Source organism: Eptesicus fuscus, chromosome 12 (genome assembly GCF_027574615.1).
Source record: "Eptesicus fuscus isolate TK198812 chromosome 12, DD_ASM_mEF_20220401, whole genome shotgun sequence".
In the NCBI taxonomy this organism is placed as follows: Eukaryota; Metazoa; Chordata; class Mammalia; order Chiroptera; family Vespertilionidae; genus Eptesicus; species Eptesicus fuscus.
Window position 1 is genome coordinate 65,945,590 of NC_072484.1, and position 26,561 is coordinate 65,972,150.

At 45.0% G+C, this 26,561-nt stretch overlaps 1 protein-coding gene across 1 annotated transcript; it reads right to left on the bottom strand.

Annotated features, from left to right (window-relative positions):
- COPG1 (COPI coat complex subunit gamma 1) lies at positions 1-24,495 on the bottom strand. The gene is made up of 24 exons (XM_008159275.3): positions 24,364-24,495; positions 23,371-23,423; positions 22,846-22,926; positions 22,531-22,602; positions 22,321-22,400; positions 20,810-20,885; positions 20,467-20,559; positions 19,947-20,033; positions 18,658-18,815; positions 18,429-18,562; positions 16,483-16,550; positions 16,034-16,222; positions 15,012-15,107; positions 12,132-12,375; positions 11,380-11,455; positions 9,745-9,848; positions 9,170-9,295; positions 8,757-8,825; positions 5,959-6,101; positions 5,466-5,637; positions 4,700-4,797; positions 3,190-3,328; positions 2,812-2,910; positions 1-459 (listed from the first exon to the last, which is right to left on the bottom strand). The coding sequence occupies exons 1-24, from the start codon at positions 24,398-24,400 to the stop codon at positions 329-331; spliced, it is 2,625 nt and encodes an 874-aa protein (XP_008157497.1). The 5' UTR covers positions 24,401-24,495; the 3' UTR covers positions 1-328.
- Positions 24,496-26,561: the final 2,066 nt, after the last annotated feature.

Here is a 26,561-nt window from a genome sequence, read left to right on the forward strand (position 1 = left end):
TTCAATAAATACATACTGATTTATTTATAGGGATAAGCTGGTTTCTTTAAGGATAAATTCAAGAGATGCAAGCATTTTATTAATTTGTGATATCCTTCCTTGGCAGGCAGGGCAGCAAGTTCTAGGATAAACTACTAAAATGATCCTTAAAAAAACAAAAAGTTACCCCCTAACAGTCCCGGGGCAAAAGTAAAATAAAAATAAAAAAACCCACCCCAATGATTCCTAGTTGTTTTTGAATACAGAAGCTTAGGATGGGGTTTCCACTGGATACACGAGGAAGTGCAACTTCTGCGTAGTGTTGGGGGCAAAGGGTGGGAGTAGGAGCTCAGCCAACAGATGCCAAGATGATGTCTACCGGCAGCTCCTCTGAACTTCGGGCTGTCACCTGCATTGTAACCGTGTCCAAAAGCAGCAGCCGGGAGCGCACAAGGATGTCATGACCACCCCGGAACACACCTAGAAGGTAAGAGAGAAACAGGTGTGTAAGGCAGAGGGGGCGGCAGAGGCTATGCTGAGGTGGCATTTGCAGCAACTGATCAAGGCCGCCCTGGGGTAGTGAAGTGGGAGTAGGGCTGGGACCAGGAAAACTGGACTGAAATGCCTGAGTGACACCTTGCACACATCACTTTAACCTCTCCGAGCTATAGTATCCTCAACCAGAAAGTGGAGGAAATAATACTAACCATATTTTAAGTTTCTGTCAAGATTAAATGAAATAATGGATGTATAAGGGTGTACCTGGTATCACTGAGGCTCTCAGATATGTTGGCTGAATCTAAGAGCACAGATGAAGGGACAGCCCCGCCATGACAAAACCGCAGAGCAGGTGTCTGCAAGACCCATGGGACTGGGTTGCTTCACTGTGGCCGGAAACATGGGCTTGGGCTGTCAACTGTGAGCAGGGCACTGAAGCAGAGCTACTGTTTATAAACACTCAGGAAAAAAAAAAAAAAATCTCCAATTTCCTTTTGTTCATTGTTTTAGGTGTGATAATTGTATTATCCACCCCCCCTCTTAGAAAATCTCTTAGAGGAACATAGAGCTACAGGAATATTTACATACATAATGATATATCTGTAATCTGCTTTACAATACTCGGACAGGGGAGACAATGGTAGGGATATAGATGCTATAGTTGTTGAAGCTGGAAGAAGAGAACATAGGTGTTCATTACACCATTCTATTTTTTTTAAATATTTCTATGATGAATGCTTAATATCCCATTCCTATTAGAAAATTAGGCAAAGAATATGAAAATGATTCACAAAACAGAAAATAAATACAAATGGTACTTCACATTTGAGAAGAAACTTAATGTCATTCAATATGCAAGAAATGTAAAATAAAACTATACCAAGATACCATTTTCCATCCAGACTGGCAAAGGTCATAACGTAGATAACACACTGCATCAGAGTGTGGAAAGAAAGGCATACAATTTCTATGAAAGGTAATTGGAAATATTTATCAAAATGAGAAATGCACACAAGCCAAATAAAGTATGTGGGTGTACACATGTGCATGTGTGATTATTCACTTTAGCAATGTAATAGCAAACACTGGGACATTCTAAATATCCATCAATATAGGCTGGTTCTATAAAATATGGTATGTCCACACAATGGAATTTGAGGCAGCTACCAAAAAGAATGAGGATTCAGTTTGGAAAGATAAAAAAGTTATGAGATGGATGGTGATAATTGCACAATAATATGAATGTACTTAATGCCACTGGACTGTACACCTAAAAATGGATAAAATGGTAAATTTTATGTGTATATTTTACCATAATCTGAAAAAGAAAATGAGGAAACTGTATTGATAGGGAAGATTTCCAAGATGCACTCTTAAGTAAAAAGTGAAAACATTTGGCCCTAGCTCGTTTGGCTCAGTGGATAGAACGTCAGCCTGCAGACTGAAAGGTCAGGGTTTGATTCCAGTCAAGGGCACATGCCCGGGTTGCAGGCTCCATCCCCAGTAGGGGGCGTGCAGGAGGCAGCTGATCAATGATTGTCTCTTATTATTGACTAGAGGCCCAGCACACATTTGTGCACTGGGCCGGGGGGAGGGAGGGGTTCCCCCAGCCAGGCCTGCGCCCTCTCGCAGTCCAGGACCCCTCAGGGGATGTCTGCCTGCCGGCTTAGGGGGATCGGGCCTAAGCCGCAGGTAGACATCCCTCTCGCAGTCCAGGGCTCTCAGTCCAGGACTCTTGCAGTCCAGGACCCCTCGCTCCTTACCGCCCACCTGCAGTAGAGGCGGGAGAGGCTCTCACCACCGCTGCTGCGCTTGCCAGCCATGAGCCCGGCTTCTAGCTGAGCAGCACTTCCCCTGTGGGAGCACACTGACCACCAGGGGGAAGCTCCTGCGTTGTCAGTGCGTGTCATAGCAACAGGTCGTTAGACCGTTTGGTCGATTTGCATATTAACCTTTTATTATATAGGATGTTTCTATCTCCCCCTCCTGAAATCAATAAAAATATATATATAAAATGTAAAACCATTTGCACATAAACATTTGAATAAAAAAGGGAAATGTGTACATATTACCTTTTATATCCATAAAATCACTGAAAGACATACTGGCATTGTTTGTAATAGTAACAATGGTTGCCTGTTGGAAGGAAACTGAAAGACGGGCAGCAAAGGTCGGGATGGAGACTTTTCACTGCAGGTCTTTTTTTTACTTTGTGAATTTTCAACACCATGAATTTTTCATCCCTGTGATTCCAGTGGGAGCCCACAACCCAAGATGCTGTGGTATCCAGGCTATAAGATACCCAGGCCCTTCCCGACTGGAAATGCTGCTTACCGGCCAGGAGTAATGTGTGGGTGTTCTTGTTATCCGGCACTTTGTCTGACCTCTCACAAGGGTGCATTCCCAGGAATTTCACAATATTTCCCACAGCCTCTGTAGGGAGAAATGCTAGTATCATTAAGCCACATATCGTTTTTATTTTTTAATTTCATTTTCAATTAGTTTCCATTCAATACTATTTTGTATTAGTTAAGCCAGATAACTTGTCTCCCCCTTGTGCCACCACAGCTTCCCCATCCTCTACTCCTACTCTGAAGGGCTTTTAATAAAGTGGCATCTGAAGTATGTGCTGTAGAGATGGCTCTGATCCCTGGGGGCATAGGAGCAGGGAGCAAATATGAGGAGTACTTCAACAGGAGCCAAGGATTTTACCTTCAAGTGTCTTGGTGGTAGACAAGGTGAATGTTTCCTCCTTCTCAAACTCGTCCCCTACCTCATCCCAGGCTGCTTCGAAGTTCAGCTTCATGACCTTTTGGATGTGATCAGCTATAGTGACTTCCAGATCTTCCAGCTGGGGAGATGGGGGTTAAAAGTTAGGTACACACCTCCAGTGGAGAGTCCTTGCTGCGCACTGGGCCTCTGCTCTGAACTCACTGCTCACTCTTCCTGCAACACAGCGAGCAGTTACTTCCTAGGTGCTGAACACTGTGCTAGGCTCTGGGGATACACAGCAACTTGACCAGGTACCTGTCCTCACAGTCCTCACAGCCAAGTATTCCCCTGGAAAATGCCCTCTCCCAAGTACTCACCTGAGGGTGTTAACTGCAAGATCAAATCCCTTTTGAAGCCTGCCTAGAATCAGTGCCTCAAAGATCCAGGGACTGTATAGGAGAGCGCTCAGAGAGGTCTGAGCGTCACTCCTAATACTTAGGAGGTACTCCCCTTTACTTCAGCTGTGTCCTCTGGGCCTGAAGTATATTTGACCCATGCCTCCATCTTAGCTGTGTCCTCCCTGAACATGACACATAATTATCCCCCCCACCTTGGACTAAGTGTACAAAAAGACTTCCCATTCATTCACCCAACAGATCTTCACTAAGCTCTCTTCTTGCAGACGTTCAAGGTGTGCTTAAGTAGGATTCAGCTCCTACAGTAAAAGCAATGTCAGACCCAGCTCCCCCAAGGAGCTCACTTGGCCTGGGGCAGTTCCTGCCCACGGGGTCATTGCTGGCTCAGGAAAGGCCCTTCCTCAACAATGGTTCTAAAACGATACAACACAACAGTGATGTCAGTTGTATTCCACAGGGACAGGCCCTCTAGTTATAAGGAACTTTAACAATCTCCATTCCCAAACTGAGCATCATGGTCTATAATCAGGTGGTACTGAGCCACTGCGCCATGGTCAAAGCCCAGAAAGATTCCATTCAACCGCAGAAAGATAGAATTGGAAGAGCTGTTTCAGTGTATAAAAGGATTAGCTAGCAGATACAAACTCATCCAATTTCTCTAGAAAGCAATTTGATAATATGAATGGAAAAGTCTTACAATCATGCTTACCCTTTGACACAATTATTCTACTTCTAGGAATCTATCCTACAGAAATAATCTGAAAATTTGTATCCAAAGAGATACTTAATGCAGCATTTATAAATAGTAAAAATGTGGAATCCCAAATTAAAGGAATCAAGTGAGTTATGACATAGCTATATAAGAATATTTTAAAGTCTATGGGTAATGTTTGTTTAGACTTTGTTTTTATATTTTCCAAGTTGTAGTTTTTTTTACACATGAGCATGCATTTTTTTCACATTAAAAACAGTTTCTTTCCAAGAGAGCTGTAAAGCTCAAAACAGCAAGAATCTGCTTCAAGCCTGGTTGTCAGCTTCTGGGGGGAGTTATTCTCAGCTCAGGCACAAACAGCCTCCTAACTCTATCTTCTTACCACATATTCATCTTCATAGCCTTCATCGTCCGTCTCCCCAGTGGTGGGATCACAGTCCTTTACAGTGAACTTCATCATGCAGCTGAATGTGCAGGCCACTGTGAGAAAGAAAGGCTGTGGTCAGGATGTCCCTAGCCACTACAGGGAAGAGCTTCTCCACAGGGTAGGTGGCCACAGCCAGCTCTCTAGGCCTTTGCCACGTTATCAGTAGTGGCAACATGCTATCCAACCCCACAAATCTGGACAGAAGGCACCACCTTGTTGAAGGTCAGGAGAGTTAAGTCATGAGTTTGAGGAGTCCCTTTATGGGGAAGTGAGAAGGGGAAAGCAGAAATGACATAGGATGCTATGTCCACATAACAGCAATAGGTCTACTGTCCGAGGCCTGGAAAAGAAGCTGGTGGCTTCCTTGGGAAGAGAAGATTTGGGATGTTTTAGCGTTTGTGCCTGTCTCTACTCTTTCATGGTATAATGAAAGAATACTGGTTTGAGGACCAGATAGATCTGGTTTTGGCCTCTTATCAGCTATTTGAACTTAGATAAGCCACTTAACCCCAGTCTCAGTTTCCTCATCTATGAATAGGGATGGCAGGACTAATCTCCATAGGCCTCTATAAGGAGGAAATTTAAAGTACCCAGACTTAGCCATTCTTCTCAGGACTGAAATCAAGGAACTAAAGCTCTAATAGGAGATAAATGGTCGGCACACAAGCTGTCCATCCCATTCTGATCCTGAGGCCAGGTTGGTATCTGGAGAGGGGCTCACCAGCTGTGGGATCTTCCTTGGGTAGTGCCACCAGCGTGTAGCAGGTCCCAGGCTGATTGTAGGGTAGGCTCCAGGCAGGCACATAGCACAGCACCTCATAGCCCTCAGTGGGCTCCATCTGCACTGTGACATTCTCCAAGGTCTGGTCATTGAGTGTGTTTGTGCAGTCAAACTGGATTAGGAAGGGAGAGGGGGTTACTTAGACACTGCTCTAGGTCTAGTAGAAAGTCAGGAGATTCTACCTCTCACTCAGGGGCTAAGCTGACTCCCATCCCAGTCACCCTGCTTAGGTTCTTGTCTCCATGCTGACATTCAGGAGCCAGAAAGGTTCTGGGTCAAGGGTGCAAGAGACCAGTTGGTGACAGACGCAGTCATCAAGTCGGGTCCCAAACAACTCAGTATGGGGAAACCATGACCCAACAGGACCCATCAAATCTGGGACCACTCCATGGTCTCAGGAGGCTTTAGCTGGACCTCAGCCCTCTCTGCTCACCTGGAACACCATGTGGTGGGCGAAGGTGTGTTTGGTGCAGTGGATGACATACTCTGTCTCTGACTCAGTGAGGGCCACAGGCTCAGGCGAGGACTTGAAGAGGGGCCCCAGCCCATGGAATTCTGGCACTGCTGCCAACTGCTCTGAAAAACACAGGCCACACATTTACTCAGCTTCTCAATTCCCAGACTAACTTGTGATGGTTTCTAATTAATGCTCATGCCCTTCTTAAGGTCTTTCATCCTACTGAGATGGGTGGATATGTACACACAACTATTTACTATTTCCTAAACATACTGACATATTTTCTCATCTCCCTAGCTTTACTCAGTTGTACCACCCACCATGAATACTCCCCTCCCCTCGGTCCCACAAAAGATCTCAGAAGCAACGAACTGACTAGGAGACCTCAATGTTCTAGGCAAAATCCCCCTCGGCATACATACCTGGGTCCGGGAACCTCCTCGGCACCCACCCCAACCTCAACTTTAGAGGCTCACCAAAGATTCTTAAAAGAAGATGAAAGTAGGAAAGTACTAAGAGGATTAGATGAATGCTGTTATAGCTATGGAATCTGGTCCTATACATTTGTCAGTTAAGACAAGTAGCCAAAAAAAATTGTTTCATTGTACACCTGAAACTATTCTAATATTGTAGGTTAACTATAATTGAAAAATACATTAAAAAAAAAAAAAAGATGTTTCAGATTCTGCCCTAGCTAATTTGGCTCAGTGGATGGAGCGTAGGCCTGCAGACTAAAGGGTCTCAGGTTCGATTCCAGCCAAGGGCACATGCCCGGGTTGTGAGCTGATCCCCCCCCCCCCAGTAGGGGGCATGCAGGAGGCAGCCGATCGGTGATTCTCTCTCTTCATTGATGTTTCTATCTCTCTCCCTCTCTGAAATCAATAAAAATATATTTAAAAAAAAACAAAAACAGCCCTAGCCAGTTTGGCTCAGTGGATCGGGCGTCAAGCTGCAGACTGAAGGGTCCCAGGTTCGATTCCAGCCAAGGGCACATGCCTGGGTTGCAGACTCAATCCCCAGTGTGGGTGGTGCAGGAGGCAGCTGATCAATGATTCTCTCTCATCATTGATGTTTCTATCTCTCTCCCTCTCCCTTCCACTCTGAAATCAATAAAAATATATTTTTAAAAAAACAACTCCAATTCCTGGACCCATCTCAAATATGCTTTATCAGAATCTCTGGGTTTGGGACCCAGGAATATGAATTTCTAGCAAGTTCCTCAGATGAATGATATCTAATTATATTTGAAGGCCACTACTCTAAGACTTCAACTCGTCTCTCTAATTAAATTGAACTCCTTAGGGACAGGAATTGTACCCTGAGGCCAGGGATCTGATATTTTGCCCTGTACTTAGAAGGTACTCAATTTTATTTCAGGGATAGAGACAGAAAGTAGGCATTATTGTTATTATTTTGCTTCCTCCTAACCACAAAGAGTCTACGTGATTGCTTCAGTCCTCTGCAGCCTAAAAGACCATTATCTAACAAATGTGCAGGCAATAGGACCCAGCCCACTGCTGGAACTTGGCTGTGGGGCATAGGGGTAGGCCTTACTAGATACCCAGAAACAGTCAGCTTACATATTAGGAGGAACTTTTAGGCTTTCATGATCATCAGCCACCAGAATATTTTTCTGTGGGAATTCATTTCCCTGGGCCTCAAGGTTCTAGAACTGGTACTACCTGGGGAATTTTGCTTCCAGCTATCAGTTAATGTTTCTGAGTTTCAGTGTCTTCACCAATAAAATAGATATAATCTTTTTCACAGGATTGTTATGACAATAAATGAGACAATAAGTGTCAAGATATAGCAAAGTTCCTGGAACTTAACATGTGATTAATAAATGTTATATTTTGGAAGATTATTAAAAATGGAATTGATAACCTCTCTCTCTCTCTCTCTCTCTCTCTCTCTCTCTCTCTCTCATAAATCAATAAAAACATATCCTTGGGTGAGGATTTTTTAAAAAAAGTGATCCCAGTTAGAGCAGGATCCTAGCTTTCCTGAATCTGAAAGGTAACATGTTGACAGGAGACAGGATTCTGAAATTGCCTGGGAAAGAGGGGATTTAATGCAGTTGAACAGTAACGATCTACTCTGAGGGAGGAAGGCACTGTGCTAAGTGCTGTGTATACAACCACACAGAACTATTTAAAACAGAAGAGGTAGAATAGAAGTGATCAGACAGGAGAGCTTAGGACACCAGTGAGGGCTTCACAAAGGAAGAGGGATATGTGCTAGTCCTTGAAAGTAGGAATTCAATGGATAAGATGTTCTGGCAATTAGATACATAGCCTTGCCACTTAAAAATGCAAGACCAGAGCAATAGATAAATACTTAACCAAAAGGTTACAATACAACTTGGACTGAACACATCTGGAATCTAAGAAAAAGTACCTGTCTTAAAATCCCAACTGTTCTGAATCTAACATCCTGAACTGGTCTGGGTTCCGGCGGTTTGAGGCTTCAGAACCAAGGCTGAGAGGCAGCTCTAAGCCAGTTTTATTTGGATCTTAATGTCAGCTCCTTCACCTTCTTACTGTGCAACCTTGGGCCAATTACTCTCTCCGAACTTCCAATTCCTCAGATTCCCAGTGGACCCGATATCCTCCACATGAGGACCAATGTACTGTCTAAAATACTCTCAGGGCTCAGCATCAGGACAGACCCATAAGCGACAGTTCTTACTCTGAACTCCCCGGAGGAGGACAACCCCTCCAAAGCTGAGGAGACGGAGCCCTGCTCCTACGAGCCCACCGAGTACTGGTACTCACCCTGGAAGATCTCCTGCCGGGTAGCTGCCACTTTCTCAGGCTGCTTAACGGCTGTGATGGGGGTGCTTTCTGCAGGAGCAAACACAATGGTGATCAACAACCCCACTAATGGACACTGTGGTGTTGAGCACAGTGCTGTTATTTAGGGATTACAGTTTTCTGAGAGTGTGTAATATAAAACATGTGAGAAAGAGAGCAAGTGTGTGTGTGTGTGTGTGTGTGTGTGTGTGTGTGTGTGTGAGTGTGTGTGCATGTGTGTCCATATCCTGAAGCCAGACACAAAAAGGATTATTCCCTTTTCCCAGCACAACCCCATCCATCCTGGTTAGGTTTAGTGGCTTCATGGTCAATGCAGACCCTCCAATGGAGGCCTGAACCTGAGGGCCTCTGAAAGGAGTACAGGTGTTACTTACCTGTTCTTTGTTCTGCCATGGGTGCGGTGGCCAGGGGCACAGACTTGAGGTCAAAAGGTTTTTCTGATGGTTCTAGAGTATACTGCTGTAGAGCCCTCTCCAAACCAGGGATGGACACGGTCAAACCTAGAGGCCAATGAGAGAGAGGTCACTCTGCTTGGAAGGAATGACAGAATGAGCACCAGGAATCCCCCATGGAAAACTGAGGCCCTGGGATGGAGGTTGTATGACCCTGAGAAAGCCACCTAACTCTCTGAGCCTCTACTTCTTCATCCAATACCCCCTTGATAGGATTGGTGAGGGGAATAAATATACATACAGCAGGGACTGATAAACAATAAAGCACTATACAAACAGTTTTTTAAATTAATGATTAGTGTTTCAATTCACTGGGCTGTTTCCACCCATACTGGGTAAACCACATGACCCGAGGTCTCCTGGGATCAGAGGAATGCCATGAAGTTGCCATGAAAGTTTAGGAAATTCTTGCCTTAGATGATCCCTGCCCAGCTCCAGAGTAATGAAAAGGGTCACAGCTCTGGTAGGGGGTCAACGACAGACCAGGAAAGGCTCACCATTTAGGATGTAGCTTGCATTGAGGGCCTTCTGCTTCTGCTCCAGGACATTGAGATAGAAGGTGGCTCGGTCCCTGACTTCATTGTCATCATCCATCACACACCTGCAGCCAGAACACAAGGTACCTCTGAATAAGGGGTGACAGGATGGATACTGAAAGGCTTCATCAAAGAGTAGTGAGGGAAAGCTGGTCTCTTAAAGCTCTGAGAGCACAGTCCCCAGATGTGATATCTAGCCATCAAACCCACAAAGGGACCCACAAAGCTCTATCAGGAGGAAACATATTCATATTCCCTGGATTCTCTCCTAAAGCCAACCCAGTAGGGAGGCAATGAATCTCCTGTATTCAAGAGCATATGTAAAAAAAATAAAAAATAAAATTAATATGACCCTGCAATTTCACTCCTAGTTTTAAGTTCAAGAGAACTTAAAACATATGTCCACACAAAAATTTGTATAGGAATAGCCGAAACGGGTTTGGCTCAGTGGATAGAGCATCAGCCTGCAGACTGAAGAGTCCCAGGTTCGATTCCAGTCAAGGGCATGTACCTTGGTTTTGGGCACATCCCCAGTACGGGGTGTGCAGGAGGCAGCTGATGGATGTTTCTCTCTCATCAATGTTTCTCTCTCATCGATGTTTCTAACTCTCTATCTCTCTCCCTTCCTCTCTATAAAAAATCAATAAAATACATTTTAAAAAAAATTTTGTATAGGAATGCTCATGGGAGCATTATTCACAAGAGACAAAAAGTAGAAACAACTCAAATGTCCATGAACTGATGAATGGATAAATAAAATGTGGTACAGCCAAACAATGAAATATTATTGTTCAATAAAAAGGAATGAAATACTGGTCTATGCTGCAACATGGATGAACCTTGAAAACATTTTGAAGAACCCAGACACAAAAAAGACCACAAATTGTATGATAGCATTTATATGAAATATTCAGAATAGGCTTATCCATAGATATAGAGAGTAGATAAATGGTTGTCTAGGGCTGATGGTGGTGGGGTGTTAGAGAAAGTGAAGAATTATAACTAATGGATACAGGATTCATCTGGGGGGAGATAATCTTTTTAAACTTAGATTGTGGTGATGGTTATACAACTCTGAATAAAAACCATCATATTATACATTTTTTAAAATATATTTTATTGATTTTTTACAGAGAGGAAGAGAGAGGGATAGAGAGTTAGAAACATTGATGAGAGAGAAACATCAATCAGCTGCCTCCTGCACACCCCCCACTGGGGATATGCCCGCAACCAAGGTACATGCCCTTGACCGGAATCGAACCTGGGACCCTTGAGTCTGCAGGCCGACGCTCTATCCACTGAGCCAAACCGGTTTCGGCCATATTACACATTTTTAATGGGTAAATTATAAGGTTCACAAATTATATCTCAATAAAGTTCTTCTTTTTTTAAAAAACTCAAATGAACAATGCTCACATCTGGGTGAAGACATTTTGTATATTGTTTTTCATGCTCTTCTATGCCATCTCTTTTCCCCCTACAATCCATAGTTGTATAATTTACCACCCCTCCCTTTTACAGTTAAAGAGACAAAGGAAAGTTGTCTGAGCCTGAGGGAACTCTGTTATCCATCAGGGCCCTCTGGCACAGACTCACCTCTTCAGCAACACCAAGATACTGGGTAACATCTCTTCATTCTGGGCTCCAAACTTGGCCAGAGCACTCACAGCACCTGTGTTTATGAAGCACATAAAATATACCTGATACACCAGAGCCAACACAAGTGACTCTGGGTGAATCTTAGCACCACCCAGCCTCAATTTTCTCATTTATTTCATCGAGAAGTCAGTCCCAATCTAGAGTTCCAGGAGCCATTTTCAGCATTAACTATGATGAGGCCCCAGGAGCTGGCCAATGTCAGGCTTCTCAGCTTCTGTATCCAAATGGCCTAATTCAGTTAAGCATTAGATTAACATCAATGAGAAAATGAACTATTACTTCATGATTACCAATTGGTAAAAGAGAAAAATCTATCCAGTGGGCATGAAAAGAAAAGAGTAGTAAATTAAAATGAATAATATAACGATTGTGCAATTAATAGCACACTTATTTAAAAGAGGAATTTTATGGTATGTGAATTATATCTCAAAGCTATTGTTTAAAAGAAGAAATAAAGTTAAACACAAATATAAAGTGAAAAAAATCAATAAAACAAAAAGAGAGATTAAGAACCATTCAACTAGATGACCTCTAAGCATCTAAGGTCCTTCTACAATATTATAAAAAACTGAGTTTGTGAGTCAAAATCACCAAGTGCCCTGTCCCCATTGGGGGCTCAGGTCCCTTTATAAGAGCAGCCTACTTAAGAACAAGCTAAGCGTCAAAGTTCAGTCCTATCTCAGACCTACCTGCCCGGACCTCCTCATGCTCCAAGACCACTCGGTTATAGATGAAGCGAATGTACTTGGAGGGGTTGTTGGTCTTGGGCCCCTCCTGGCCCAGGAGATGCAGGATGCGGGTGGCCAACACAGTGAATTCGCAGTCCTCGATGAATTCGCACAGGTGTGACAGTCCTGTCTCCTTGCTCTCTGAGTTCTCCTCAATGATGCTGATGATGCAGTCCACAATGGCCCGCTTATACTCAAAGCCACCCTGCAGTGGGAGGGGTCAAGCTGAACAAGGAGGCTGCTGGCTCCAGAATGAGCTGTGAGGCTCAGAGCCTAACCAGGATCAAAAACAGAATCTTTTTGTGTAAAACAAAAGACCAGGACTGAATGTTTGCTGGGGCCTTTCCAGTTCTAACCGTATTTGGTTTAATTAAAACATGTTGAGTCTTATTTTCTTCCTAACTTTGACATAAAAAGCAAAATGGGTTGTATAGATGCTATGGCAAACAGTATGGTGGTTCCTCAAAATATTAAAGAAAACAGACTTGCCACATTATCCCAGTTCCACTTCTGGGCATATTCCCAAAATAACTGAAAGCAGGGTCTTGAAGAAATGTTTGTATACCCATGTTCATAGCAGCATTAGTTACGATAGCCAAGAGGTGGAAGCAATCCAGGCATCCATTGACAGATGAATGAATAAACAGAATGTGGTCTGTATGTACAATGGAATATTATTCAGCCTTAAAAAGTAAGAAAATTCTAGCCCTGGCCAGGGAGCTCAGTTGGTTAGAGAATCATCCCAATATGCCAAGGTTGAGGGTTGGATCCCCAGGCAGGGCAAATACAAAAATCAACCAATGAATGCATAAATAAGTGGAACAACAAATCAGTGTTTCTCTCTCTCCCTCTCTCTAATCAATAAATTAAAATAAAATAAAAAAGATATGTCTTTAAAAAAAAAACAAAGACAATTCTGACACATGCTACAATATGGTATAACCTTGAGGACATTATGCTCAATGAATTAAGCCAGTCACAAAATGACAAATATTACTTGATTCCACTTATATGAAGTCAAATTCATAAAGAAAGTAGAATGGTGGTTACCAGAGGCTGGAGGGCAGAAAATGAGGCATTGATATTTAATGGGTATAGAGTTTCAGTTTTACAAGATGAAAAAGAGATGTTACACAACAATTTTAATATATTTAATACTGATCTATACACTTAAAAACAGTTAAGATAGTAAATTTTGTCATGCATATTTTAACCACATTTTTTTTTAAAAAGGCAAAATGGGGCAGTGGAGAATCAGAAGATCCTTGATCAAATTTATGTTCTGCTACTTACAGACTTTAATGACAAAGGTGGCAAATGAGATGCCTACAGATGCCAGGATGTAACCTGGCAACATGAAGCAGACTAAATGAGAACGGTGGGGCAAAGGACAGTGCCTGTCCCATCTAACAAAGGAAATCACCACTCAGCCTAGCTTTATTGCCAGATCTGACAATTTTGGGGGGCGAAACTGGAAATCTGTTATGGTGGTGGTGGCCGAGTTTTCCTGATTTTTTAATAATGGCTTCTAATCTGAAACGTTTAAAACTCTTACAATCTAAGTAAAACTTACGTGTGGATCAATTCAGGCCCCTGTTCTCAGATTAGTTTGTTTTATGGCTGTGAGCCACTTACCCTGCCTGAGCCTCACAGTCCTTTATAACAAGGACCATTAGTGTGTTTACCTCACAGTTATTTTGAAGAATAAATAAAATGCATTTGTACAGTTCAATAAGGTTGTCATTGAGTAGGTACACTGTAAACCTTCAAGCACTATTTTCGTTATCCCCTCTATAGCTAGTCAGTCAGCCTGGTGGGCAGCAAGCTAAGAGTAGGTGCATCCAGGCTGTGCTGGCAGCTGCTCTAACTGGAGAATGACAAGCCTCTCTGCAGAAAGCTAGAAACAGACCCATTTCTAGAAGACAAGGTCTCCCTGTCTATGTGCTGCAAGCTGATAAGTGAACGTCTTACACTCAACTTTATAGGGACCCATGAATTTTTCTGGGAGAAAAGGAGATCCGGGAGAAAATCATGGGCTTTTTAGTCAGATAGATCTGGGCTAAGACATGTGACCACAGGCAGGTTACTTCACTTCTCTGAGTCTCAAATCCCTGATTTTTAAAGGGAGAAAATAATGTCAATGGACAAGGCCTGTTATGAGGATCACAAGACTGTGTACACTATGTAGTGTCTCCAAAGTGCTGGGCCCATTAGCTAAAGGCTCCCTAAGCATTAGTTCTCTCCTCCCTTCCAATACCCTCGGGAACCCCAAAGAAACCCAAGGCAACGGCTCCTCTACTGCCTCGGTCCAAGGGCCCCTCTGGGGCTGGGGCTGGGGCAAAGGAGCATGAAATATCTGGGGACTAAATCTACTCCACAAACACTTTGCTTCTGCTCCTCTGAGTTAACCGTTTTTGTTGAAATATCCAAGAAAGGTGGGTAAGTAAATCATTAATTCATGTCAGAATGAAGAGGACAAATGTCACAATATTAGCATAGGTTTCACAAGAAACCACCCCATGGAGTTCCTAGAATGGTCCAGAATGCTTCTACACTAGCTACCAGTAGAATACATATTTTCCCATTATCTGCACAAGCATTGCCTCAGGGCATGTACTGTTTAAAGTCAGGGTACCGAAGCTTTATAGTTATTACTGTAATTACTAGTAATTACTACACGTTTATCTGTTGGTTCATGAGGAGTTTAAAGGGCCACAGGAACCAGGAAATCTACCCAGTTAACAGTTGGATCTGGGTTTACCCAAATAACATGGAGGCAGCAGCCAAGTTGCTCCCAGCACCAGGAGCCCTGGCATGCCCTGCATGCATCCTAACTCTTACCTCTTCACGCAGCATGGAAAACAGGAAGTTCATGAGGACAGCATGTTTGCGAGGATACTTCTGACACAGGGCACTGATGGCCTGGACGACTACCACCTGAGTCAAACAGACATGCATAAGCAGAAGCCTCCTGCCATGAGGGTGGAGTTACTTAATTCACTAATTGCCAATGAAGTCCTTCCTTAAGCAAGGCCAGACCTGGGAAGTGACACAGGGCAGGGAAACGAGGAACTCCATCCCCACCCACCCTCAGAGAACATGCAGTCCCTGAACCCATCCAGGGCAGGATAGCAGGCAGACAGTCCCAACAGTCCCAGATCCATACTCTAGGACCCCAAACTCTGCTTTGCTACTCACACCTCATGGTAAGTCTATGAGTCCCCTCTCCATCTCACTTGTCCTGCTTCTCTTCCTACTGCTCCTTCACCCCCATTCCTTTGAGATTCCCCCAATCAGCTTTTCTGATTCCTCTTTGGGTATTCTGTCTCCTCTCCTCTCCTCTTCTCTTCAGCAATCTTATCTCCTCCCATAGTTTTAACTACATCTTCTATGCCAATGACTCGCAGATCTTTGTCTCTTGTCTGAGCTCAGTGTTTCCAAACGTCTACCAGATAACTCCACCTGGTGCCCACAAACACAACACATCTGCAGTAACCATCACTACCTTCCCCTTCCTTCATCCAAGACATAACCTTCTCCCTCCTTCCCCAAACCAATCAATGGCCCCACCATCAACCCAAACTGGAAAACAGCATCATCCTTGACAGCATTAACTCCCTCAGTCCTCACACCATGTTCTGTCAACTGGCTATACAAAGGAACAGTGTAGACAAACACCAGAGGCAGGATTGTGTGCATCTCCCAAGGCCAGACCCCGTGAACGGTTATGTACCGGCCTTCTCCACTGAATCCTCAAGCCTGAACAGTCCCTCAGGTCAATCCTGGCCCAGTGGCTAGGGAACATGGAGTGGGAACACAGAGTACCTTCCTGATTCTGGGGACTCCCTAGGTGCCCTGGGTACCTTGAATTCATCTGAGATCTCTGACATGAAAGAGGAGATCTGCTTCATGAGGCGGTCAATGCTGCTCTCGCTGCCAGTCTTGAGCAGAGTGGTGATGGCTAGCGTGGCAATGCTGCGATTCGAATCTGTGACAAGGTTCTCTAGGTCTAGATTACAGGCTGTCACTGCTGATGGATGCTTCATGGCAACCTATTTTGGGAGGAAAGATAAAGAGGACAAGGACAAGAGATAAAAAAAGAATAGGATTTGTCATCCCCTTGGATGGGTTTGGTCTGGTCAGAGTTCCTTTGGATGAACTCATCTCACCATCTGGTAGAAAGTGACTGTGACCAGGGCTACATACATCCAGGTAAGGTCAGGGACATGGAAATACCTCCAGCTGGATCAGGTTACCTCCCGTGACCCTCTCAGAAGGCCAGGTCCCCCTTCTGCCTGTCTTGGACCCTTACCTTATTGAGGGTACGAACAGCGGCATAGCGGAGAGCGGCCTTGGGTGAGCTGCAGAAAAGCTGGAGCACTGTGGGGAGACAGATGCCATGTGCCAGGCTGCTCTCACTGCTGGGCAGCTGGAAAAACCCAGGTAGGCCTCCAGGAGAGGGGCAGGAATAGGGCATCGAGAGCATGCAAGGGCTCTGAGGCTGTTCAGACCCAAACCCTCTGCTTCAGCTCATTTCCCTGCTAGCACCCCCACCTCAACCAAGGAAGCGAGTTCTCTTTCTGGGTACTTAAGCCATGAGCACAGAGGCCTTAGTATGTATGCAGTTGAGGGCCCAACAGATCCCATGAACGAGAGTGGCTGTTTACTGAGCACCTGCTGTGTGCCAGGCACTGTGCTGGAGAGCTGCCATGCCTTGTGTTAGTGATTCCTCACAACCTTATGAAGCAGCTACGGTTGTCCCCATTTAACAGGAAGGAGACTGAGGCACAAAGGGGTAAAGCACCTAAAGTAACTCTAGGTTAGCAGGAAGTAAATGGCAGAACCAGGACTGAAATCAAGGACGGCCTGCACCTGAATGAAGTCTGAGCTGTGGACCCCTGTGAAGTAGAACTCCATTCCCCTCTCCTGAAGCACATACAGAAACCAACAGAACTTCCTCACTCCTGGCTTAAACAACAGCCTTGGTTCCTCTACTGGCAGGTGCATGTCAGACAGCATATCCCTTCCTGTGCCTTAGTTGTCAGGAAGCTCAGGGCTCAATTCTGCACTTGAGGTAGTAGTAAACATGACTGCTGTTTTCTGAGGTAACCATGTTCTTTTCTATTACTTGGCTTTATTTTGAAGGCTCTATCCTATTTATGTTTCATTATTCTGGAAATATGGGGAATACAATAAGGATGAACGAATACTTAAATCAGTGAAGAAATTCCTTTGGTTCTTCGATTTTCGTCTCCAAGAAGAAAGATACTTCTCTCTCCAAACATGAACCCCATCTCTCTGCCTGGCCAGGTTATAACATTATTATGGCGATTAGAAAAATAGGTCATTCGTTCCAAAAAGGCTGCCCTCAAACTCTCCTGCCATAACATCTTGACTTTCATTGGGTTTGTCCTTCTAGAACACTCTCCCCTCTCTGAACCTGTGTTTCGCAATCCTAGGAACATCTCCTTTTCTAAACTCTTAACATACCAGATTTCCAGTACCAACTACTTAGCACATCACATGTGCATTCTTAATACAGTGAGATCACAACACCTAGACCAGGACCTGTACAAATAAAGCAATGAATGCTCAGACTAGATCCGAAACAATTCAAGGCGGGTGAATTCTCCTTAATAACAGCAAAGAACACTTTCGCTGTGGTCACCATGGTGCTAAGCACTTTTCAAAGCCATTTGTATAGATCACACAAATTTACTGCCTACTGCAGTCTTATGTAACAGGCACAATTACTATCCACATTCCAGAGAAGATGAAGCATGGAGAAGACGGATGACTTGCCCAGGCTCACTCAGTTGCTAAGGGGCAGAGCCACTTAGTGGCTATCAGGCCCTGCCCTCTGAATTGCTTTCTCCTGTACCTGAGACAGCTCAGCCCTTAGGAAGCATGCACTGCTTTCATAATTCCTGGTTTCCTCCACCAGGCCCTCCTGCACGGCTAGCCAGCCTGACAGGCTGCAGAGCAGATTTGAACCTCACCTATGGCACTTACCAGACCCCAGTCTCTTTAATGGTAAGATGGAACTAAAAGCACCCCATCCCCCAAAGATAACACATGTGAGAGGCCCCAGTAGAGTACCTAGCACAGAGCAGGTGCTTACTGGGTACTAATTCCTTTTCTTAACATTAGACTGTGGCCTATTCGAGGGTATTTTCTTTCTTCCCCTGACTCCCAGCCCAGGGCCTAGTTCCCAGCAGGCACAAATGTGTGAAGCTCGATGAAGGAATGCCTGGTCACCTGACACAGCTGGGGCCAGCTCTTTGGCACTGCAGCCTGGCAGATTGACAATGGCTGAGGCAGCCTCGTAGACCACCATCTCATGCTTGTTGCGTAAGCAGCTCTCGATGAAGTCAAACAGTGGGCTGTCACGGCTACAAAAGAACAGAGGCAGTTAAGAAGGTGGAAATGGTCCAGCATGGTAGGTTGAATGAGGCATCAACTAGTGAGGGGAGACAAGAGCCATTACCTGCTATCCTCCTCCTCCAGCTGCTTGCTGGCCACCCGGATCATCATGCAGTAGGCAAAGGGAGACTTGAGGCCATGCCGCGTGAACTTGCTAATCATTTTACTGACAGCCAGGCGGTCATTCTTACGTACATGGTATAGGAGCCCCAGCGCATGGTACTAAAGGACAGAAGATAGCAGCTGAATACAAACATGTGAAGCCTAGGTCTACTAGCTGTGTGGCCTGGGGCAGGCCTCTGCATCTCTCTGGGCTTCAGCCTTCTCATTTTTTAAAATGGGCATCATAATGGCTGTGATAAGTCCTCCAAATGGTCTGTCTAGACAGCTCCTGACACGGTATATATGAGTATATCTGTAGTTATTGTTCCTGCCCCCGGTTCTGGCCAGAGCTCTGACAGGCATCATTGAGTACAGATGTGAAAAGGACAACAGATGCCACAGAGATGAAAGAATGGGAAGAAACCCAGTGTCTTTAGATGGAGGAGGGAGCTGGGCCCTGAGCATGGATATAGGTAGATTAAGTAAGTAGATACTCTTAGACCAATGACTTGTCCAAGGACTCATGGTTGGTACTGGCAAAGATCTAGAGGACCTGAAATCCAGGGACTCCATTCTAGAGATGTATGGTGAACAAAATTATTTCCTATTCCTTCTGCTCTTTTCTGTTTCCTTATCAGAGTGGCATTCAAGCGCTAAGAAGCTTCTCTGACTCTGGGAAGTGTTTTGAGATGACCCTGGAGATGAGAATCAGTGCAAAAAGTGAAGAGAAAGAGAAGAGAAAAATACACAGAGACTGTACAGGTATGCGCCAGATGTGTCAGATATTTATAGATGTTGTCTCATTTTATCCCAACTGCTTTGTGAGGCAGAAACTTTCAATTTCATTTTATAGACAAGCAAACTGAGACCCACAGAGCTAAAAGGACTTCCTGGCCTAGATCACTAAAGAAGAGTTATGTAGACAACAGTCCCACGAAGATATTTCCATGCATCACTAACAAAACCAGCTTGGCAAAGGCCCTCTGCCTGCCTGGGCCAGGTTTGCTACAGTTCATATCCCAAAACTTTATTAAAATACTTTAATATTTTGGCACCAGATGGTAAGCAATCTCTAACCCAAACCCCCCTCTACAAAACCCCTCAAGTCTCCCCATAATCCAGTGACAAAAGGATTAAATCCTGCTCTGGCTAGGGGCCACCAGGATCTCTGTGGTGAGAGTCCATTCTGACTGGCCAGTGCCATGCCATCGGCCTAAGTAGTCTAAAGCCACTGCTCCGCTCACACCTCACCTGGACCATGATGTTATCACTTGATGCCGCCTCCTGGGCCTCATTCACCCAGCGCTTGACCACGTCAAAGCTGCACTTCAGCAGGTGCTGTGGGCAACGGGGCACGTTAAGGGGCAGGAAGGCAGGAGGCTCTCCCGTCACATCTGCTGGGCCTGGCTTGCAGTTCAGCCGGGCCCTGGTTCTTCCCTCAGACAAAGCCCAGGACCTCTCCATCGTCTTGGTCTTCTGAGATGGTGCACAAGCATAGGACAGCTCCCACCCTCACTCTCCCAGGCTTTAACTCCTATAATATGTCACCCCAAAGGATGGGCCAAGGCTCTTCAACTGGCCCCTCCTCAATCAACCCAGAATTCCCTGGCACTTTTCACTAAGAAGTGGGACTCTCAGATCTAGGGATACAGAAGCACTTTTTATTATCTACTGGAAAGCAATTCTAATATTTTCTTTAGAATATATCCTGCCTTCCCCCCAACCCCAACCCAACCCCTGGCCCTGCAGGGTCCCGGCTGCAGTTACACACCAGAGAGGACACTAGGGCAGAGCTGGAGACACTGGGCACCTTGTCCACAATAGCCTGTTTCATGTAGCGCTCGATAGCCTGCAGCATGGTGCTCTGTGGGGACAAGGAGTGGGGCAGGAGGGGACCCAATCAATCCTTAGTAACCTTCAGGAATGCAGGTGACAGGGTGTGGAGAAATGAGGCGAGGAGGAAGCAAACATGTTTCCTGTGCACCCCAACCCTCATCATCGGGCTCAGTGCTTTGCCCAAGAGGCAGGGACAACCTAAAGCATGCAAAGGATGAAACTGAACCTTGATTGAAAGCAGGGAAAGGAAGATGGCTGGATAGTGGCAGCAGACTCACATCAGTGATCTGGCAGAGGGCTCGCACAGCCGGGCCACGGTAATTGTCTTCTTTCCCAGTCATGTCCTTTGTCAGGCTGCAGGGGGAGAAGGCATAAAACTCAAAACTGACCAGATCACTCCCCTGCTTTTACTAAAACATTTCCGAGGCTTCCAACTGCCATTACCATCAAGCATAAACTCTTTAACAAGAAAGTCCCCAAATAGGCCGTGCGATCTCTCCGCTCCAGGCATTTGTGTATGCTGTTTCCTTAGCCTGGAAAACTCCTCACCCCATCACCTCCACCTCTGCTATTTCTTATTCCTCCTTCAGGACTCTGCTCAGGTCTTCTAGGAGACCTTTCCTGACCCAAATTCAAAGCGGGTGCCTTTCTGGTCTGCTCTCACAGCCTATCATATGTCCCTTATTATATCCTATCTGAACGACCTGACTGCCTGGTTATTTCTCTGTGAATTCTGGGAGTGCAGAGGTCATGTCTGTCTTGTTTGCTGCTCCAGTCCCAGAGCTAATCACAGGGACTAATAGACAGTCAATAGATATTTTCTAAATGAACCCTCAAATAAATATATGACACCCCCTTCTATACCCAACTCCCCCCAAAAAACTGTGACAAGAATAAATAAGAGAACCGAGCCCTAGATCTTAAGGGCAGGGATATACTTTAGTCACATTGGTCCTCTGTATCACTCAGCCTAATGTAGAAACCAGTACTTAATAAGGAAGCCTATTTGTATACCTCTTGTATTTTCTATGGCCATCTTTCTTGTGTTCTCTCTATTCACTAAAGTCATTGTGAGAGTTCAGACTGGCTCAGGTAACTAAGAGAAATCTAAGGGAAGGAAGAGTTTGTGCCCGAGCTAAGGCCAGAGAATTAAAAGGGAAACAGCATACTCTGGAGGCTGCCATGGGGTGGGCAGCAGTAAATGAAGGATAAAAGAATCAGAAGATGGCCGGGACCAGTTTGGCTCAGTGGATGGAGCATCGGCCTGCGGACTGAGGGGTCCTGGGTTCGATTCTGGTAGCGGGCACGTCCCCGGTGGGGGGTGTGCAGGAGGCGGCTGGTCGATGTTTCTCTCTCATCGATGTTTCTGGCTCTCTATCCCTCTCCCTTCCTCTCTGTGAAAAATCAATAGAATATATTAAAAAAAAAAAAAAAAAAGAATCAGAAGATGAAAGGGCGCCTAAAAGTATGTCAATCAAGTTTTATTGTCTAGCCCTAGCTGGTTTGTCTCAGTGGTTAGAGCGTCCCCCGTGAAAAGGTCCGGGGTTCGATTTCAGTCAAGGGCACATGCCCGGGGTTTTGGGCTCGATTCCCAGTAAGGGCTGTGCAGGAGGCAGCCGATCAATGATTCTCTCTCATCATTGATGTCTCTCGCTCTCTCTCTCCCTTCCTCTCTGAAATCAATAAAAATATATTCTTTTAAAGTTTCATTGTCTAGTATATATGAGAAAAAATGGTCTCTGTATCAATAGAACCCATCAGAAGAACCATCCACAGACCCAAGACTTACCTACTGGTGACGATGATGACATCCTCCGCAATGCTAGACATCTCCTTGATGGTCAAGTAGCACATTCGACGAAGGGTGGGCTGGGAAAGATGGAAAAAGCCCTATGACCCCTAGCCCAGCATGAAGGCCAGCGTTAGAAAAGGAAAAGTCCAGACTACACAAAACTCCAGACTTTCCCCTCTCACGGAAAGCTGGGGTTGTGGCACTTACATCGTTGGACTGAAAGAGCTTGGTCATGGCGAAAAAGGCCTCAGTTGCTTCAGTGGTCCCCAGGTGCTCCCCCTATTTTAATCAAAACAGAAGTATCAGCTTGGGGTGGAGGAGCCAGAAGGCTCTTCCAGCTGGATCAGCCCAGGCCAGGTCCTCAGAGCCCTCAGAGGCTCCATCAAAGACAACACAGCAGAATTGGATGCCGAGGGGATCCAGAGCTGGGCCACTGGGCTGTTGAATAGCCTAAGGGCTATTTGACTTAAGTACCCCAACATCTCCCAACGCTGTTTTCTCCACCCCAAGCCTCCCCGTTACCTGGTTTATGAGGTAAAGGATCTTGGTGAGAATGTGGGCACATTTCCGAGGGTTGATGGGAGTTTCATTAAATACACGGGCCTAAGAAGAAGTGACCAAGGATATTACTTTCTAGTCCGGTATATTTCCCTTCCATTTCCCATCAAGCACATTCAAAGGCTAAGAAGTCCCAGAGTAAATAAATACAGTTGCTTAGATAAGCTTATTTTCATAAGCAAAGAGTTTTGGCTTTTGTTTCTTTAATTCATCTATTAACAACTCCTGAAATCTTCCTTAATTTCAATACTAGTTAGGAATATACTCACTTATTGACTAACAGATAATAGTAAATGCTTGTTAAATAGAAAGAGAAATGAAGAACAACAAAAATGTAAGCACACTGAACTCTCTCCAGGAAGTTTTCCTGTCTTTCCCAGAACAGGTTTCTCCCCTATTGATTCTTTAAACCAGCACTTTGAATGTGTTGGCCTATCAATCAAATCCATCTGAACATTATGACGAGAGAGGGGAACAAATGACACTTGCCTCCTGGAGTACCGCACTCTTCTCAAGGTGCTGGAATGGGTTGGAACCTCCACCTATACTCAGAGAACAGAGAAGACTGAGTACAAGTTGTGACCCTAAATTTCAAAACTCTCCCATAGAGAAGGGACAGAGGTCCGTACTGTCTACCTCGTCAAGTTCAGACTCCCCCGAATGGCAATCAAAGCTCTACAACCTGCATAGAAGTCATACCACTCTCCTGCAAGGGTTGCCCTGTACCACAAACCACTTAGTCACTCAGTTCTGGTCCAGTTCTTCTGTCTCTCATAGTGTCTTGTCTCGCATTCATTCATTAATGCAAAAGGTACTTAACTGACCCCTACTATGTGTGAGGACCACCATCTCCCAGTGACTAGGGTTTCTTCACAGGAGATGTCACATTTTGTAATTAACTACATGTTTTATTATTATTTGGTTTATGTCTCTCGCCTCCATTATGCCTGTGACCATTCTAATATTCCCAGCTTAGGCAGTTAAGTGTCTCACTTCCACTGCAGTATCGGGGCACAGTTAAGTGCCTGGCATGCAGTAAGTGCTCAAGATGTTTGCTGAATAAATGAATGAGAGTCCAGGTTCTTAGCCGCAGGACACTGGCCCCACAGATAACGCCCCAGTTTGCCAGCACCAACCTAGTGCTGGCGAATCCCAAGAGATCGGACGGGAAAAGGGACAAAAGAGCATCTGCTACTCCCCTGACAGATGCGGAAACTGAGGCCCAAAGAGGCGCGTGACCCGCCCAAGGTCATCCAGCGAACAGCGGTACGATCTTACGAATGCGGGGCAATGGAGCATGCTCTGGCTCTCCGAGGCTTGCCACTGACCAGTCGTGGACCTTTGCACAAACCTCTGCCCCTCACTGGGCCTCGGCCTCGGGTCACACAGAAGCCCCGAAGGAGGGCTCCCAGGGAGGATGCTGAGAGCCTACGCGATGGCCCAGCTTTCCTCAGGCCTAGCTTCAGGCCTGGGCCCCCTCACCCGATTCCTCGTCTTTCTTGTCGAATTTCTTCAGCATGGTGGTGCCGGAGGGGGCGCAAAGCAGAAGCCTTGTGCTGGACCGGCGCGGCTACCAGCGATGCTCCGATGGCGTTTTCACACAAGCACTTCCGCCGGCCACGTAGCCCTGAGAGGAGCCCTGCGTTCTGCGCAGGCGCACTCCGCGCTCTACGCATGCGCGGATGCCGAGCGCCCCGCCTAGTCCGGCTTTAACCCTGTTCCTGTCCGGAAGGGGCTTGGGCTCCAGGGGATGAGTTAGGAGGTTTGGGGCTGGGACCAGGGCTGAGGACTTAGACTCGGGGCTGACGGGCACCCCAGGTCTGCACTTGACTCCCACCTTATCTGTGCAATAGGAGGAGGAGTCCCTGCGCCATTGCGTCGTGGCGTGAGTTTAAACGGGCTTTCGGAAGTGAGGGGCCTGGCACACTGGTCCGCAGGAGACCCCCAATTAATGTTACTTTTTATCCCCTTATCAGGGAGGCCTCTCTAGCCACTGCTCACTTTCAGTCCTCTGCCCTAGCCTGGTTTCTCTCCCTAACTAGAATAACCATCTAACACTATTTTAATTTATTGCTTTTGTTGTCTTTTAGTCACTGCTGTGGCATACTGTAGGTGCTCCGTAAACTTGTTGAATGAATTAATGCATGAACTTGCTTTTATAATTTACCTCTGCCCACCTCCTATCACGTCTGTTTCTGGTGCAAATTGTTTTGTATTTTAACATTCAGGGATCTAACTAAAGTAAAATATCAGCATAGAAACTTAAATGTGCTTTTTAAATACTTGGGGCATTATATCGAGAGCCTGTAGATACGCCACCTAGCGCTGGGGACGGGAAGAAATGGGAAATGGGGAGAAGGAAACATAACCCAGGGTTTATCTGGCTTGGGCGGCGCACCTTGATGCCAAGGTAAGGACCGAAAGTGCCCCCGTGCCAAATTGCATTGACTACCACAAAGCCGAGTCAGGATGACTGAGCGCTGCGACGCCTGGCACCAGCCTGACTAGGGATGACTACGGGAATTATGGTACAGCCCTGGGATGAAATATTCTGCACACACCATTTATAAAGGAATATTTCTTTTCTGTTTGAATGGTGGTTGTTGTTTTTAATTTATTTTTTAAATTATACTTGACATACAATATTATATTAGTTTCAGGTGTACAACACAATGATTAGACAAAGGGATATTTCTGATGACTTGGGAGGCAATATGCAAACTTCTTATAATGAGACATTAAAAAAAGAAAAGCAAGGTGTAAAAGTGTTCAAAATTAAGGTGAAATAAATTTGCCTCATGGTTAAAAACCAAGAAAGAACCCCAGAGATTTGGATTGTGGTGTCAAGACAGTGAAATATGAATGAACTGTGTTGAATTAAAGTATTTTTTTATGTTATGATATTCTAGGAAACTGTATCAAGAGCAATTTTTATAAACCTTATCTTTACAGTGAGAATTGTGAGTTGTGACTCCAGCTTTAAGTATGGGCTTATAAATGTACAGTTTTTATTTTTATTTTTTTTAATATATTTTTTATTGATTTCAGAGAGGATGGGAGAGGGAGAGATAGAAACATCAATGATGAGAGAGAATCATTGATCAGCTATCTCTTGCACACTGGGGATCGAGCCCTGACTAGGAATCAAACCATGACCTCCTGGTTCATAGGTCGACGCTCAAACACTGAGCCACATCACCTGGTCCTCGGTATCATAAGTGTTAATATCAATATCTAGTAAGTAAAGTCCTTCCATCTTGTTCTCCTTGGGACATATCTTGCCCCTTCTTGGCCTTTACGTCTTAATCTTCCAAATAAAACTCATTCCATAAACACACTTGCTGGATTTTAATTAGAATTGATAAAATTTATAGATCAATTTAAGCAATATTTTGTATTAGTGTATTCAGTCAAATCTCGTTTCTCAAATGTCTCCCATCTCAAACAATTTGGTTCTCTACCAAGTTGTTCACAGAAAAAATGTCTGGAACCAAACTTTGGTTCTCAAACTGACAACCCTTTCAAAATGATACCTCAGCATTACAAAAGGTGTCTTTCAGGCAACAAAGAAGAGAATGCTTTTGTTGCTGGGGAAATCAACAGTTAGCACAACTTAGAACATAAAGAGGCCATCAAGAGTGTGAAAGAAACAATAACCACAGACAAAGACTTAGGTTAGG